Consider the following 17,284-nt stretch of genomic DNA (forward strand, 5'->3'; position numbering starts at 1 on the left):
ATGGCTTGGCAGTGTTCTTCTCTCCACCATTCTATTTGTTCCTGCACCTGTGTGTAGACTTGTTGCTTCGTGCTTAGCCCGTTGGAGGGATATCTCTCTGGGATTTTCCGGCTAATTTACCTTGTTAGTTCTAGGGTATGTAAGATAAATAAATGAAGACTGTTTATTGGCAAGTAAATGATTTAGCCACCTAAACTCTTACCTGAGCAATGCAGTCTCTGGCCGAACTGTTACAGCCCAACACGTTCAAAGAGACAGAGTATATCAATTATCTAGGATCCAACTCAAGGGGATAGCTATAGTAATTTTGACAGATTGGAAAGCCCGAATTTACAAAGTACCAGACACACATCTCATGGGACCCCTAAACAAGGAAATGTAAATAGAAAATTTCAGAGCTACCATACAAAGGGCAAACCTCCTCATTCAAGAATCCAAAAAGCCCATCTCTTTCCAAGCAGTAACATAAAGACGTGCCAACTCGGGACTTACGGGGCCCTCGTTGGCCAAGGTATCAGAGTGCTCCTTGGCTCTAGTCGTATCTAGAATTAGTCCACCGCACGACATACGCTCGAAATGGCAGTCGAGAAAGTCAACAAGGCGAGCGGCTGGGTTCTCCGTCTCCGGAAGAAGGGGCGACCGACGAACGCGCTTGATCCAGCTCTTGAAGGGAATGATGGCGTGCTGCGGGATGTTAAGCGCAGCAGCCAACACAGGTGACATTGCTTTCCACTGCTGGCCGACAGGATTGTCAATGTGGTAGACGGGATAAGCATCAGATACATCGCCAATCTTTAACAGATCTGCAATCGTGCCCGCGCAGCGGTCAACCGGGATCCATTGCAACACACCATCGAGGTCAGGCCATGCACGTAGGGCCTGGGCTGACTTCACCAAGAAGGCGAAATGCTCCATTGGGTTCCAGAACCCGCTGATTGACGAGCCAGCGATCTGGCCTGGCCGCACGACCATCGGCCTGAAGAGGCCGGGATACTTATGGAGAGTCTCATCTAACATACGCTCGCACACCCACTTGGCCTCACCGTAACCACCGGGCAGGACGGCGGAAAGCGGTACACGGCGCTCGGCGACACGCAACTCGCCTGCGTACCCAACCACACCAATAGACGAGACAAACTGGAAGCCGACACGGACGGGGTTTATGACGTTGCGGGTGGCCATATCACGCGCTAAGTCAAGCAGATTCCTCATGGCCTGCAGCTGTGGTTCAAAGGCGCTGAGGGGGCGCGTGCCGCTCATGGGCCACGCATTGTGCACGATATGCGTGCCATGTTGCACAAGCCAGGCATGCTCGTGGGGTGGTAGTCCCAGCTGCAGCTGGGAGATGTCCATCTCCAGGACACGCAGCTTGGAGCGTGCACCTGGGGACAGCACAATTCCTCTGCGCAGAAATGCCTCTTGTTGTCTTTTATGGACCGACGAGCCGCTGTTGCTGCGGCGATTGAGACACACAACCTGCGCAACGGTGGGATTCTCGGCTAGCTTCTGCACCAAGTGCGAACCTAAACTTCCTGTGGCGCCAGTCACCAGAACCACTGAGCCGAGATCTATCTTGTTGAGCTTCTTCTCCCCCTCTTGTTTGTTATTGAGCTTCGTCTCTTCGCATCGGACACTGAGGGCTTGCAGTTTCCGCGTGGCCCAGCCATCCGTGTACTTGGTCACAAGCCGATCCGCCTCGGCGACTTCAGGCTGATGCTCCTGGGTAGACTTCGGGACAGGCTTCGGCAAGCGAGGCCCCTGCGTTCCCGACGACATCGCAATAATCACCTTCTGGAAGGCATTCTCCGGCAAGTGGCCATCAGTCCAGTCGACATGCCCAAAGCCTGCAGCATGCAGCTCGCGCTCCCAGTGTTCGGCCGGCACAACAGCATGATGCCGCCCATCGTCAAACAGCCACCAGCCTTCAAGCAAGCCAAAGACAAGGTCAATAAAGGGGACAACCTCGGTCATTTCTAGTAGCATAAGGAAGCCATCTGGCCGCAAGGCCTGGCGCACATTCGACGCCGAGACAACCAAGCTATGCGTGGCGTGGATGGCGTTGCTGGCAAGCACCAGGTGCTGCCCCCTTAGCTCTTCCGCAACCGGCTTCTCGATATCGTGTACGGCAAAGCGCATAAACGGATACAGTTTGCTGAACCGCCGGCGTGCGTTGGCGACCATGGACGGCGATAGGTCCGTAAAAGTGTATTCCACCCGCATGATGCCTTGCTCTTCCAGCGATGCCAAGAATGGGGCTATAATAAGTGTAGTGCCTCCTGTCCCGGCTCCCATCTCTAGGACCTTGAATATCTCGCCCCTGCTGCTGTTTTGGACGCGCTTGGCCAAAGCCCCAACTACACTCCGCATTTGAATGTAGTTCATGCGGTTGAATGTGTGTTCGCAGTACATAGCGGCCGTCAACTCCCGGCCTTCGGGGCTACCAAAGAGCACACGGATGCCGTCCGTCTTGCCACTGAGAACGCCAGCAAGCTGTTTGCCTGCGTAGTAGGTCAGGCGATTCGGCACGGCAAACTGTGGATGTGCAGCCAGCAGCTCCTGTAGGATGGCATGGCTTGTCTTGCGCGGGGCAGATATGTTCGTGCGTGTCAGTTGGCCGCTCGCGACACCAATGTCAATCAGTCGAGCATCGTGTTCCAGAATTTCGTACACGCAGTCCATAAGCCGGCGGTGCTGCGGGAGATATGGCACGCGTTCAAGCAACTGTGCACCTATAGCGGTGCGGAGGGGTGAGCCTAGCTCGTCAAAGGCCTCAACGATGAGTGCCGTGCAGAGGCGGCTACTTCCGGCTAGGAAGGTCTTTTCGGTCTTATCGATCTCGTGCTCGTGCATGAGGCTGTCCGTGGCCATCTTGACCTCGCCGAAGGACTCGAGAACGTCTGATGGGGACAGTGTTAGATTGCTCACAGCCGCCAGTGGTGGTGTAGTAAGGGGCGGAGTAGGCTCAGCCTTTAGCAGAGGAGGCGTGTAGATGCTGGAGTCTCGGTCCTGGCTGGGCTCAGACCATGTCTCTCCTCCTTCGCCCGTGGAGGATGAATCATCTTCATCCTCTTCGCCGTCAGTAACCTCAACATCCTCCACAGAGACCACATTCTCTGCGCCAAACAGTGCATTAGAAACGCACGCGACAAACTTGCGCAGATTCGTAGCGTCCATCTGTTCGGCCTGGTCCAGCTTGCATTTGAAGGCCAGCTCCACCTCCCGCGCCAGCTCCATACCCATCAGAGAGTCAATGCCAAAGTCGGCCAGCTCTGAGTCAAGTTCTATCTCGCTGGCTTCGATGCCCGACACGCTGGCCACGAGGTTGCGGACGTCCTCGGTGATGTCCCGCCTGCCAGAAGCTGCCTTTTCCTTCTTTGGCTTGTTCGTGTCTTCCTTCTTCTCCATCCTCTCCTTGCTCAATCTTTTGGCAGTCGGGCTCACCTCGTCAAGAGCTGAAGTCGCAGCAGGAACGAAAACGGGTGTAGTGGTGACGGGAGCCTTGTTCCGCAGCGCTGACTCGTCTGTTGTCATGCGCGCAAGCATCCTGCTCATGGACGTCTTAGCCACCCGCCCATACTGCACGCCCAACATGACTTCGACAAGGAGCCCTGTCGCAGCATCAAACACAAACAGGTCCGTCATGTATGCCTTGTCGCCCTGGCGCGAATGGCGAGCATACACATGCCACACGTCCGTCTCGGCCCTAGGCGGAGCCTTCGACGAACGCATAGACACTTCGCACCCCGTGGCGATGTACATATCTCCAGGCGGCAGGTCAGTCATCAGGTTTACCCAGAGGCCACCGACCTGGCTGAAGCTATCGCTGAGGGGGACATCGAGCCAAGTATCGCCGCGATGGCGCCTGGGCAGCTGGATGTGGCCGGCGCACTCGTTGCCGCGTCCCACGAGGTACCGGACACCGCGATACATGTCTGCGTACTCAACTATGGGGTTGAATGCTCGGTATATGTTGCGGCCCTGCAGCACTTCGACGTCGTCCGCATCCAGGGGCAGGCCCAGCAGCTCCTGGCACCGGGAGTGGCTGACGAGCCGCTCAAAGTGCGCAAACTCCTGCAGAGAGGAGGCATCGGTGGGCTGGCGCATGTACACGCGAGCCTCCGCGTGCGTCTGGACCTCATCGGCGTTACTGACGCTAAAGATGTGGACACTCCACTGCGCGTGCTTCTTGTCGAGGGCCGACATGTCCATGTACACAACGCGGGTTGGGTCTACGCAGATGGGCGTGTGGTTCACCATGTTGCGAATCTCAGGCTGCACGCCATCCTCTTTCCAGCTCGGATGCAGGCTAAACAGCGCCTCAATGACCATGTCGCACTCGAGTGTGCCGGGACAGATTGGTGCCGTCTGCGCAATCAAGTGGCCTAGGACAAATTTGTTGTACTTTTCTGACGCTACGTTGATGCAGAATCGCGGTTTCTTGTTGTTCTTGTCCTGGTAGCCGACAAAGTGCCACAGACCCAGCGCTTTGGCATCTATAGGCACATCTTCTCCTTGCGATTGCTGCTGGGTCCCTGCCACCAGGGCCTTCGCGGCCTGGTTCACCACGTCCCGGGCCGACTTCATCGGGAGCCAGTGGCGCGATGACTTGTCAAACTGGTATGGCGGTAGGAGTAAATGCGCGTACTCGCGCGTTTGTAGAGCATGGTGTGCCCAAAATGAAACGTGTAGACCTTGTTTCCATAGTGCCACAGTGGCATCTGTCAGTCCTTCGAAGCCTGTCTCGGACGTAATAGAAACGGCTTGAAAGTGATGCCCATCTGGCGACGAATTCTCGCTTTGGGCGAGGGCCCTGGCTGCCATAACGGTAATGGTTGAGTTGGAGCCAGCTTCGAGGAAGATGGCTTGTCGGTGATGCTTGGCCAAACGCTGCATGGCGTGGTTGAAGAATACAGGTTCGCGCATGTGTCGTGGTACGAAAGTCCAATCTATCTCGTTTCCGTCTATAGGGGTTTCAGTTGCGCGCTCTACGGGAATGACGGGTTTATGAAAGGTCAGCCCCTTTCCAACCTGGCCCAGACCATCAACCAGCTTTTCGACGAGGACGGAGTGGAAGGCGTTGGTCACATCGAGGCGTCTGCTCTTGATGGCCCCAAACTTAGAGGTGTCAGACGTCATTGTAGCCTGCACCGCATCAACAGCGCTGGTCGATCCGGCAATGGTGAAACTGCGCGGTCCATTGTAACACGCAATGCTGGCAGAGCCGTCCGAGCTACGATTCGCTTCTTGCAAGAGCTCGTGGACAAGCGCCTCATCGGCGTCGAGGGCCATCATGGCGCCTTGATCGATACCCCACGCATCGCGTACGAGCTTGGCTCTTGATGCTACGAGCTTAACAGTGTGTTCCAGGCTGAGGACACCAGCCACGCACAGTGCCGTGATTTCTCCAAAACTGTGGCCCACGACGGCGGCAACCTTGGTGCCACCACAACAGTCCATCCAGGCCTTGGCGCACGCATACTGCATGGCAAATAGCATCGTCTGCAGCTTCACGGTGTCCCGTATCGGCTCCCGCGAGAATATATCCGGGGAGGCGTAGATGCTGTCCAGGTCGAGGGTAGTCACGACAGCATCGCAGTCGTCCAAATGTCGCCGCAATATGGCCGCGCTATTAAACAGATTGCGGTCCAGCCCGACAAATCGCGACATCTGACCACCAAAACACAGGATGATGGGCCGCTCGGCCTTTGTTGGCACGATACCTACTTTTGGGGCGTCTTCTTTACTTGAAATTCGAGCAGTCTGCTCAAGTTTTTCATGCAGCTCGGTTACCGAGCGGCAGGTGAAAATGATACCCTGCTGTAGACCACGGTTGGACTGCCGGTTTATGTTGAATGAAATGTCAGCTAGTGCGGTGTCTTTGGGGCACGATCGCAAATATGGGCCCAACTTGGCAGAGTAGGCGGCGATAGACCTAGCGTCAAGACCTGCAATCCAAAAGGGATACCGCTTCTCTTCAGGATTACTGCCGCGTCTGGGCACGAATAAGTATTTAGGTGGTTGGGTGACTATGAGGCTTGCGTTGGAACCACAGGCGCCGTAGTTGTTGAGGAGGGCAGTCTTGTGTTCCTCTTCCCAGGGCTGTAGCTTCGTCACCACTCCGATCATATCATCTGGCCGCACGTCGATATTGCGGCTCATCTTGGTAAAGCTAGCCTGTGGAGGAATGAAAGCGCCGCGCATCATCATGATAATCTTGACAAGCGCGATGACACCCGACGCGCCTTCAGTGTGGCCGATGTGGCCCTTAACGGAGCCGATAGGTAGCTTCTTGTCACGGCCAGGGCCTCCGAGAGCAAATCGAATGCTCTCGTACTCGGCTGGGTCACCAACTGGCGTTCCGGTGCCATGGGCCTCGACTAGTGAGATATCACGCGCCGTAACCTTGGCCTTCCGCATCACATCTCTAAACAGCAACGATAAAGACGGTGCGTTAGGCACGAATAGAGGGGTGCAGTTCTGATTTTGGTACACTGCAGTGCTAGGGATAGTGGCTATCACAGGATTACCGTCTCGCACTGCGTCCGATAGCTTCTTTAAAAACACAAACGCCAGACCTTCAGCGCGGCAGTAGCCGTCAGCACCATCATCAAATGGTTTACACTGTCCCGTTGGGCTGACGAAACTGCCGGCGCTGAGATTCTGAAACCACAGCATGTTCGTTACTGTGTTGGAGCCACCAGCCAGCGCTGCCGAGCATTCGCCCGACAGTAGGTTACGACATGCCGTGTGGATGGCCACAGCTGAGGACGAACACGCTGTGTCAAATGTCATACATGGGCCAGTCCAGCCAAAGTAGTGTGATACCCGGCCTGTGATGAAACTCTTTAGTGCTCCTGTTGCCGTGAAGGCATTGGGCTCGTGGCAGGTAATGTTATGCTCGTAGTCAACTCCACACGAACCCAGATAGACGCCAACATGCATCTTATCGCGGCCGTTAGACTCCGAATTTGTCGTCTCTGTGAAGTATCCGGACTGCTCGACAGCCTGGTACGCCGCCTGTAGAACCAGACGACTCTGCGGATCCATGGCGGCTGACTCACGCGGGCTACGTTTGAAGAATTTGTGATCAAATGCGTCGGCGTCCCGGAAGAAGCAGCCGTAAAACTTGCGGGAAGGATCGCTATCTGGTGCTTCGCGAAATAGCATGTCGTGCATCAGCCGCTCCCTGGTGATCAACTCGTGCTGTGACTGACCTGTCTTGAGCATCTCGGCAAACTCGGCCAGGTCGTCGGCCCCGGCTGTTTTGACGGACATGCCAATAACCGCAATGGTGTTTTTGTCGACGTCTAGATCTGAGATTGGTTGTGCACCCGCATGTCGCGGCTGTGTTTCCAGTTGGATATCAAGCACTGCCCTCGGAGGGGCCCCTGGTATCATGTTCTTATCCGCCAAATCTTCAAAGTGCACCTGTCGAGTTCCGATGCTCCGCATCAAAGTTGGCGGGACACAGCGCTCAAGGCCGAAAGTTACGACAAAAGGCTTCTTGCCTTTGGTTACGGCCAAGAAAGTGCCATACCAGTTGCACTGCTCCACCAGGATGGCGCGGAGAACCATCTCGGTCACATTGCCGGCATCTCGCGACAGAGGTCTACTCTCAGCCTGGTTGTTGTAGGTCGGAAGTGCGAAGGAGGCTGCATCAACATACTGCAGATCGACAAAAGTCTTGCACATGTCAATGAGCAGGTCTGCATGGTGTTTCCTATCCGGCTCCGGACTATGGATGTGGCCTTTGATACCAATCTCGGCAGCCGTGATACCAGAAGCCCGGAGTCGATTCAGGAGAAGAGGAGCCGTGTGCTGCGACGTGGTCACCGTGGCGCGGGCCTCATCATACAGAACAGCGAGATAGGCATTGGGTGACAGACTCTCGACTATGCGCGTCACCTCATCGGCCTGCTTCTGGCCACGCCATGCTATCGCATATGACACAGAACCGCCCTTCGCGTGGCCTTTGTCCCACGCTTCTTGGACATCGATCAGTGCACCGATTAGCATGGCCAATCGTACCGCTACGGCGCCATACTTATAGAACTCCTCCCGGTTACTGGCGCTGGCGACGGCCATGGCGGCTAGTAGCCCGGCGCAGAAGCCCAGAGACTCGACTTTCGGGCCACCTTTCTGCTTCTGGCGTAGGACCAGATCCGCCTGCAGATCGGCCGCCTCTCCTAGGTCGTCAGTACTCTTGAGCTCCAGATAGCGCCAGTACTGAGTGAGTTGTATGAATACCACTAGCGGGCCTATCACTATACTGGGCAGGTTTCCATCATCTTGTGTCATGTCGATGTCGACCGTGCTGTGCCGAAGCCACTGGTCCAGACAGGCTAGTTGACGGCGGCCTGGAATTGTGCCAGCCATGTTGTGCATCTTGTCAGTGAGGACGTCCCAATACTTTGGCAGACCAGAAATGGTATCTAGGATCCAGGTTCTGTGAACACTTTGAGAGAACGGCCGGATCAGCTTCTCCACTGACTGCTTAGTGAAGTTGCCGACATGCGGACCAAAAAGGAAAATGGTTGATTCGTAGGAGTCATTATCGAGCTCGGATATACCAGTCATTGTGGCTTAGAGTTGCCAAGCATAGAGACGAATAGAGATTCCGAAAGACCCAAGTAATGTAGGGTGTGGTTCGAGTGTTTATTACCGTATAGGAAGCATAATATTTCTAAAGCGTCATCTACGACCTCTGAAGAGATTATATGTAGAAACCTAGCCTCAGGCGAACGATAGCGATTGTGCCATCCTGTCACTGCGTTGAAAAATGTCAATATTCTAGGACTTCAGCATCCTTGCAGAGTTTACTGAACATCATGCTTACACATGCATTAGCTCCAACTCACAGCGTCGGGGTCCAGGCTCTTTTGTGACGGCCCTTTTCGGACTACAAGTCCGAAAGTCCGTGGTATGAAGTCCCTATGTGAGCTCGACTCATGATTTTTTCCCTATCGTGATCGCGAAGACTGGCCCAAGAAGTCGGTTCATGAATAAGCACCATCCGCCTTGCCTCCGGAAGCTTTTCTAGCCCTATAAATCTTTTTTGCAACAGCATAGAGGAAGAGTTGCATAGGAGAAATATCAGGTTCTCCACGTTGAATTTCCGATTCCATACTGGTAATATATATGTCTAGGGAGAAACTTGGAAACGCTGAGAATCGTACACGAAACAAAAATATTGATTTTCACAAAGTTTCGTGTCTTGCAATTATATTCATGTAGAAATGTTTTTGGACACGAGTAGTTCAATATACTGTACTTGTAGCAAGCTTATCATATTCCTTCTTCGACTCAGCCACCATTGCATCTACATCAAAATCCCAAATCTTCTTCGTCCGCCACTCAAACTCAGCCTTGCATTTAGCGCTATCCTCACCCGTGTCAGGGTACCGCCACTCGTAGATATCACCTATTTCGCGCGAGCTCTGCACCAACCACTGGCTACGCTCGATTCGCACGGTACTGAAAGCCTGCAGCGCAGCCGCGAGAGAGTGTGGTCTTGCGCTTACAGGTAAGGACTGGACGTGATCCAGTAACTCGGACAGGACAAGAGCATCCTCAACGCCCATGCAGGCCCCAGAACCATGGAAAGGGCTACTAGCGTGCGCTGCATCCCCGGCAATACATACACGTCCAGACGCGTAAGTAGGCGCCGGGTTTTCCGCCATGTCGAACACGCCGTACTTGGTTAGTTTTTCTGGTAGGAGACCGATTATTTCGGTCAGGTGCGGACCCCAGTGTTCCATCACGGAGGAAACTTCTTCGCGCGTGCTTGTGGCAGTCATGGTATAGGGATCCGGCCACTCTTGCGAGTCGTGGATGGCGAGCACGATGTTATACATTGCCCCATTATTCACCTATTTACACCAATTAGCTGACTTCTGCTCCTTATGTCTGCATTTGCAAAGCCAACGAACCGGAAAGGATACCATATGGGCACCGGGTCCCAAATGAAGACATTGGTCGCTAGCCTTGTCGGCGCCTAGAGCGGCGACTGCGCCGGGAAAAGAGACGAGAGCGCGGAATACCAACTTATGAGAGTAGCTTGGGTTTGACGCCGGATGTTCTTTGCCCAGGAGAAGCTTGCGCGTTGCCGAATGGATTCCGTCGCAGCCGATCACTAGCATAGTATGTTAGAAATGATATTATACACCGAATGCGACACCCAAAACGAACCAACATCCGCCTCAGCGGTTGTCGCATCGGCGAAGTGTAACTTGACTTTCTCGCTCCCATCACTGTCCGTGTAATTCACGAGCTGTTTCCCAAATTGTACGGAGCCTTCGGGCAACTGGTCGACCATCCCACACAAAAAGTGCGACCGCAGACAGGCCCAAAAGGCCAAACCTTGCTGTGGCACGTCAAAGAGCAACGAGCTCTCTTCCTGCTCTGCAGATTCCTTGGTTCGCGGGTGGAAGCCGTCCCAGTAGCGGACCGTCTCATGGGGACTCCTTTGACCAACCTGGCGTAGAACCTCGAGAATTCGAGGGTTCAAGCGCTGCATGCATTCCCGCGCAACTCCAGTGAAGCCAATGGCTGCTCCTATCTCTTCGAATTTGGCAGCACGCTCGTAGATGACCACATTCATCCCGCGTTGCAAAAAGCCGAGAGCTGTGACGACGCCGATAATGCCGCCTCCCACGACTGCGACGTCCAGGGGAGGCTTGGGACCGTCGTGTCCTTGGCAATTTCGCTGTATGTCTCCCATGACTGTCAAATGTTAACCTGAATCGAGTTGCTACCCGGGGCTCAACTACACCATGTACTATGTATTTGGTTTAAGTCAATTCTAGGGCATTTCGTTGTGCCAGTCAAACACAGACCGTCCGCAGCTAATTTTCCTAAAGTTATGTAAGACCAGAAGAGCTCGTTTCACTGTTGGACTGGGGCACCAAAGCAGCTCCCCCCCAGACAAACCAGTTGTAACAGAAGCCTAGCGACGGAGATAGACACAAAGAGTAAGTCCAAACGATGAAGAAAGCTAGTGATTTTAGCGTATAATTCCATCTTTCTGATATCGGCCTGTACGGAGTATTCAGAATACTACTGTACAATATAATTTTAGTAGAGCTATCGCTCCGGAGATCACAGCCGAGTTACAAATTTGTTTCCTGCACAGGCCATGTCGTCCAATAATTTAATTGTTATCTTTAGTTTTATTAGTAAACTATTAAAACATTATATATTTTCTTTTCTTTTACTTTAAATATAAGAAAAGATTAAAAGATATTTAAAAAGATTTCATTAGTATAATCCATTTATATAAATATTTATTATTTATTTAATCAAGTTTAACTATCCCATCCAGTTTTAGGTATGAACGTCTCATTTTAGTGGGAATTAGGGGGATCATTATTCTTGTTATTATTATGAACCACTTTTAACAATCTTACCCAGCTTTAAGCTATGAAGGTCTCGTTTCAGTGGGCGCTAGGGGGCCTAAGCCCCTAATCCTCCCTACTGCCTGCCCCGAACTGGTGTCTAGCGTTACAATTTACAAACGAATTCCTCCTCGCCCCAAGCCGCTTATATGCGTAGGGCGATTCGGGGGCCTTATCCCTAGGGGCTGGCGGGACCTCGGCCACCCTCCTAGAGACCGAACATGGGGACTTCGCCTGCCGATGACACGCAACCCAGAGCTGTCACCCTTCAGCCCTCCCTTTATATTTGTTAAAATTATTTTTAATTTAAAACTTTATTAACTTTATTATAAAAATATAGAGTATAATTATTATTAAGTTTATAAAAAATAGTTGTTAGCTCTTCTAAAATCTTTTTATAACCAACATTTAAAATCTAATAATATAATTTCAATTTAATAGAGTTATAAGTTATAAAATAACTTATTACTAGAATCAAAGATAATAATTAGATTATGTGGCCTATGTTGGTAATAATTTTTGTGACTCAGCTGTTACCTTGGTTTCGATAGCTGATTTTACTAGCACGAACTCTAAGTTAACCCTTGCGTTTCGGAACGCTTTTTCTGCATACCCACCTCTGTAGTCAACTCCGCACTTATCTTACTGCATTAGTGGACGCCACAGAAATAATGAAAAGTTATGCCGCGCTACTTTAGCTCCACATTTTAACGGAGTCTATATACCCCGCCCCACTAACGCTAGATCATTTCTGGTCGACGTGGTGTTTCGGGGCTGTTATTACTGTCTGCGTTGTTTATCCCAAATTCCCAATTTTCAGTGTAAATGTAGCCTGGCAGGACTATACACATGTCACATGTGCGCATGCACCAATTCCACTGCCCATCACAATCACTCACACTCTTGACCCTCAATTCAACCTGTACAGGGCACACTCCTTTCTACTATGCGGATTGCACCTAGTTATGACGGCCCCGACCCAACCCTCCACCTCCCACGCATCCTCTGCCTCCACGGCGGAGGCACCAACGCGCGCATATTCCGAGCACAGTGCCGAGTAATCCGTACCCATCTAATAAGCTCATTTCGCCTCGTGTTCGCAGAGGCAGCATTCCCTAGTCCACCAGGCCCAAATGTTGAGTCCGTCTACGGTGACTGGGGCCCCTTCCGTTCCTGGCTTCCCGCCCACAATAAGATTGATGTTCGCAGCATTGAAACATGCACTGCGGCCGCTCTGCGTACAGACGATGCACTCGGCGCGACTGGGCGGTGTGTGGGCTTGTTGGGCTTCAGCCAGGGAGCCTCAGTGGCCGCGAGCTTGCTGTTGAGGCAACAGAAAAGGAACCAGAGTCATAAAACGAACGACGACGGGGAGCAACACCACGAGTATCGCTTCGCTGTCCTGATGGCCGGGCAGGCACTTTGGCTCCCAATGGTCATTGGTACCGCAGCGGATGATCCTGTGCTACTGCAGCTGCCGACGATACATGTCCATGGCCTGCGAGATCCGATGATTGAGATGCATAGGAGTTTACTTTACTGTTGCCGTCATGGCTCTAATAATACACGGCTTGTAGAGTGGGATGGAGACCATCGAGTTCCCATTAAGACAAAGGACGTTGCTGCGGTGGTTGCCGAGATTAAAAATGTAGCGTTCCAGTGCGGAGCTTTAGGAGCAGCGTCGGAATCGCTGATATCCACCAAAGTGGTAATGAAAGTAGATTGATTTAGAATAAGTTAGCATCTGATCTTTGACTGTAACCTAAAGGCCCTTCAACGCAGGCAGGGAGAAGCTGTCAGAAGATGGGCAAGAGTGGCGAGAAGTACGGGAATACTGGGCGACAATGCATGTAGCATAGGATATGGTTGGCAGCTATAGGGCGGCGCCATTAAGTAGGGGGGTGGGTAACCGAATTCCGTCCCCGTCCGACTTGGTGGAAATCTATTTAAGTGGACGACTTTCTCCTGGTGCATCTTTGCCATCTAGTCCCTAATTGATTTCAACTTGCTTCATGGGTTGTCAAGCCACAACACACCTCTTATCTTAAAATGGCCCAGATGACTGACAAGGTAGAGAGACAGAAGACGGACGCTTCCGACCATTCCCCGACCGACTCGATACAGAGGCAAAACGAGGCCAACAACAATACCCCCGGTGACGATGAAAAAGAATACAAGCACGAATATCCCGAGGGCTTGAGACTTACCCTCATCCTGACGGCAGTTGTACTGGCCTACTTCTTAGTTTATCTCGACCTCGCCATCATGTCTACGGCTACCCCTTCCATCACTACTGCCTTTGACTCAATAGTAGATATCGGTTGGTACGGCGGAGCCTACCAGCTGGCTAGTGCAGCATTTCAGCCCCTGAGCGGCAAAATCTACACCTACTTTTCCATCAAGGCAAATTCCCCAACCCCCCATATCCCATCAAATCTGACACCTAAAATATTCTTTCCAGTGGTGCTTTCTCTGCTTCTTCTTCCTCTTCGAGCTTGGGTCAGCCCTCTGTGGAGCAGCCCAATCGTCGAATATGTTCATCGTCGGCCGAGCCGTCGCAGGCTTGGGTTCTTCAGGCATTACAACTGGTGCCCTGAGCACTATTGCCGCCGCGCTCCCAACCAGGAGACAGCCACTATTCATGGGAGTCACGATGGGCATCAGTCAAGTAGGCCTTGCATGCGGTCCCATTATTGGAGGCGCTTTTAGCGCAAATGTGTCTTGGCGGTGGTGTGCGTCTCTTCATCAGTCTGCTATCTCGAGGCCGCAACTTATCTGTTATTAGGTTTCTACGTCAACCTCCCTCTAGGGGGCGTAGTCAGTTTATGCCTCCTCTTCCAGAACGTGCCAGAACCGAAACTTAAGCCCCCCGTGCGGCAGGTTCTTGGAACAGCCATTAAGTCACTCGACTTGATAGCATTTTCGCTCATATCTCCCGCAGCTATCATGTTCTTCCTAGGTCTCCAGTTTGGAGGGAACCAATATGCCTGGAATAGCTCCGTGGTAATTGGTCTATTGGTTGGGGCTGCTGTGACTTTCGCTATATTTCTTGTCTGGGAGTCCCGACAGGGAGATCAGGCCATGGTGCCATTTGCTATGCTTAAACATCGTGTCATCTGGTCCGCTGCGATGACTCTGTTTTTCAGCTTATCTGGCATCCTTATGGCCGACTACTACCTCGCTATTTTCTTCCAGGCAGTCCGCGATGACTCGGCCCTCATGAGCGGTGTGCACATGCTGCCAACAACTCTCGGCTTGGTTGGCTTTACGATGGTCTCAGGTACTATGAGTAAGTGTGTCTGGCCTGTTGTGCGCCTCCATCCTTCCTCATGTCATTATATATCTAAACACCCTCATGCTGCATAGTCGACGTGCTAGGCTACTACCTTCCCTGGATACTTTTGGGCGGTTCGCTATCTGCCATCGGTTACGGGCTCCTCTCGCGTTTAAGTCCTAGCACCACCGTTGCATCTTGGATAGGGTACCAGATCCTCTATGGTGTTGGTAGCGGCTCAGCAGCCGCAGGTGTGAGTTAATTTCTTTTTTTTTTTCTCTTTGCAGATGTAGCTCATCCGCTAACTTCTTGCCAGCCCTACATAGCAGTTCAGAACCTCGTTCCTCCAGCACAGATACCCATTGCCATGTCAATTCTCATCTTCACCATGAATATTGGCGCTGCTACTTCTCTAATCGCCGCAAATGCCATCTTCAGTAATAGCCTCCGCACCGAGCTGCAGCAGCGCATTTCCACCATTGGCGTCTCGCCAGATATCATCGTCGGCGCTGGGGTTCGGTCTATTCGTCAGCTCGTGTCTGGGCCCGCGCTAGCTGCTACGCTCGAAGCATACTGTAAAGCTATTGACCGTGTCATGTACCTTGGAATCGCGGTTACCCTATGCATCTTGCCTTTTTCCTGGGGCCTTGGATGGAAGGACGTTCGGGAAGTGAAGAAACTCAATGCTATAACCAACAAAAAGCCTGCTCCTGACCAAGAAAAAGGAGAGGAGAACGACATGTAGGGTAGGAGGACGGTAAGGTAACAGATGAGACTAGCCAAGGTGAAATATTGTTACAGTCTAGGTCCTACCTAGCCATCCTAATCTAGGTATAGTGAATAAGCTTATAACTGCGGTCTACTCTGTCAGAGGAAATGAAGCGAAGAGGGTTTATTAATTAATGACACGTTTAGTGAATAGTTAAGGAGAAAGAATATCATGGTATCACAATCTTATATATATTATTCTCATATTCCTGATTGGCTCTTTCATAGTTCTCTGTTACTAGTTTGTGTGCTTAACGCGTCCCTCCAATAGAATAGAGACAAAAACGCTAATGTTCATGTGACATCACCCTTCTTTTCCTGACTGCTCCGGAGAAAAGAAAGTCCTTCCACATCACCTTTAAGTGCCTGTTAGTACCCTATGTACCATGGGCATTTCTGAGAAATAGCAACGAACCAGCCGCTATACTACTTGCTCAACTATTTCAATAAGCTGCTAGCATCCACAAAAATATACCACGTGATGAGTTCAAGGCAGGACGAGTTGAAGGCACAACAGCCTGGAGAGGTCGAAAATGTCGATGAGAGCCTCTATCCTGATCTCATGGGCCAGTTCCCCATCTTAGACGCCTACACTCAATTGTGTTTCGGCTTTGAGCTCCCGCTCGACGTTGATCGGGATGCCGTCGTTTCTGCTCTCCGAACCGGATTCAATCGGCTGATCGAACATATCCCCTGGCTGGGATGGCAGATTGGCCAAAGGTCTGGCGTCCGCACAGCGATCCCCTGGCCTGAAGACGTGGCTAGGGACCTTTTGTATGTCAAGTACTGCGATGAGACTACCCAACCCATGGCGGATCTCCTTGGGGCGGGCATCCCAATCGGGAAACTAGACGGCAAAGAGCTCACGCCTTGGCCGGCACTTCCACAGCCCCATGGAATAGTAGGTCCTGTGCCCGTCCTAGCCCTGCAGGCCAACTTTATCAAAGGCGGGCTCATCCTCAACCTCAGCTCACATCACACTATGATGGATGGCACAGCCAACTTTCAAGTTCTCAAGCTACTTGCCACTGTGCTTGCCGGAGATGAGATTCCAGCAGCCGAACTGGAGCAGGCGAACCGGGACCGACGCGGTCTGATTGATCTGATCCCGCGCAGCGAGGCTCTAAAGGACCACTCCTACCTGCGGCGTCCACCTGGTTATCAGTTTGTGTTTCCTGCTAGCCCGCCGACATGGTGCTATTTCAAGATGCCCTTGACGTCCCTATCCAAGCTCGCCAAGACCGCCCAGGATCCGTCCAGACCTGTGACGGAAGACGACATCCTTCATGCCTTCTACTGGCAGCGGCTGTGCGCTGTGCGTCTTGCGCGTGGGTTGCCTTTCGATACGGTATCCAAGATCTCCCGCGCCATAGATGGGCGTATGGCGCTCGGCATACCGGCGTCCTACATGGGCGCTCAAGTCTACACAGCCATCACGCGCCTGCCAATAGGCCAGGTCGCATCTCTCACCCTGCAGCAGACCGCGCAGGTGTTGCGTCGGGAATTTTCCCAGGCCAACACAGCCTGGGCTATTCGTAGCTTAGCCACAATTATCGCTCGCGAGCCGGACCGCTCAATGCTGATGTACAATGGTACCCATAACGGCAACACTGATATCGGTGCCACCTCGAGCTTGAACACGAATCAGACTCTACCACCGTCGTGGGGACACTTGCTGGGTCCATGTCGCTTCTTCCGCCGCTCGATATCGGCACCCATTCCCGGCGCATTCGTAGTTCAATCAGCTGAGGGTGGCGCCATCCCCATTCTAGTTTGTCTGCCGCAGGATGATTTACAGGCATTGAAGAAGGACTCGCAATGGAGGCAGTACACGAGATGCATTGGCTGA

At 52.4% G+C, this 17,284-nt stretch overlaps 5 protein-coding genes across 5 annotated transcripts; 3 read left to right on the plus strand and 2 right to left on the minus strand.

The window, feature by feature from the left end:
• Positions 1–426: 426 nt before the first annotated feature.
• Positions 427–8,577, minus strand: BGW36DRAFT_431029 (uncharacterized protein; the record flags this gene model as incomplete). Its single annotated transcript, XM_046220916.1, has 1 exon — positions 427–8,577. The coding sequence occupies one exon, from the start codon at positions 8,575–8,577 to the stop codon at positions 427–429; it is 8,151 nt and encodes a 2,716-aa protein (XP_046069170.1).
• A 680-nt stretch (positions 8,578–9,257) lies between these two features.
• BGW36DRAFT_302536 (uncharacterized protein) lies at positions 9,258–10,720 on the minus strand (the record flags this gene model as incomplete). The annotated part of the gene is made up of 3 exons (XM_046211796.1): positions 9,258–9,869; positions 9,930–10,132; positions 10,189–10,720. The coding sequence occupies 3 exons, from the start codon at positions 10,718–10,720 to the stop codon at positions 9,258–9,260; spliced, it is 1,347 nt and encodes a 448-aa protein (XP_046069171.1).
• A 1,499-nt stretch (positions 10,721–12,219) lies between these two features.
• BGW36DRAFT_347766 (serine hydrolase FSH) lies at positions 12,220–13,119 on the plus strand (the record flags this gene model as incomplete). The annotated part of the gene is made up of 1 exon (XM_046213245.1): positions 12,220–13,119. The coding sequence occupies exon 1, from the start codon at positions 12,340–12,342 to the stop codon at positions 13,117–13,119; it is 780 nt and encodes a 259-aa protein (XP_046069172.1). The 5' UTR covers positions 12,220–12,339.
• A 267-nt stretch (positions 13,120–13,386) lies between these two features.
• BGW36DRAFT_410402 (MFS transporter) lies at positions 13,387–15,594 on the plus strand. The gene is made up of 5 exons (XM_046219137.1): positions 13,387–13,796; positions 13,855–14,125; positions 14,179–14,682; positions 14,760–14,920; positions 14,984–15,594. The coding sequence occupies exons 1-5, from the start codon at positions 13,443–13,445 to the stop codon at positions 15,410–15,412; spliced, it is 1,719 nt and encodes a 572-aa protein (XP_046069173.1). The 5' UTR covers positions 13,387–13,442; the 3' UTR covers positions 15,413–15,594.
• A 322-nt stretch (positions 15,595–15,916) lies between these two features.
• Positions 15,917–17,284, plus strand: BGW36DRAFT_302335 (uncharacterized protein; the record flags this gene model as incomplete). Its single annotated transcript, XM_046211771.1, has 1 exon — positions 15,917–17,284. The coding sequence occupies one exon, from the start codon at positions 15,917–15,919 to the stop codon at positions 17,282–17,284; it is 1,368 nt and encodes a 455-aa protein (XP_046069174.1).

This window comes from Talaromyces proteolyticus (genome assembly GCF_021365285.1).
Source record: "Talaromyces proteolyticus strain PMI_201 chromosome Unknown BGW36scaffold_10, whole genome shotgun sequence".
Classification (NCBI taxonomy): domain Eukaryota; kingdom Fungi; phylum Ascomycota; class Eurotiomycetes; order Eurotiales; family Trichocomaceae; genus Talaromyces; species Talaromyces proteolyticus.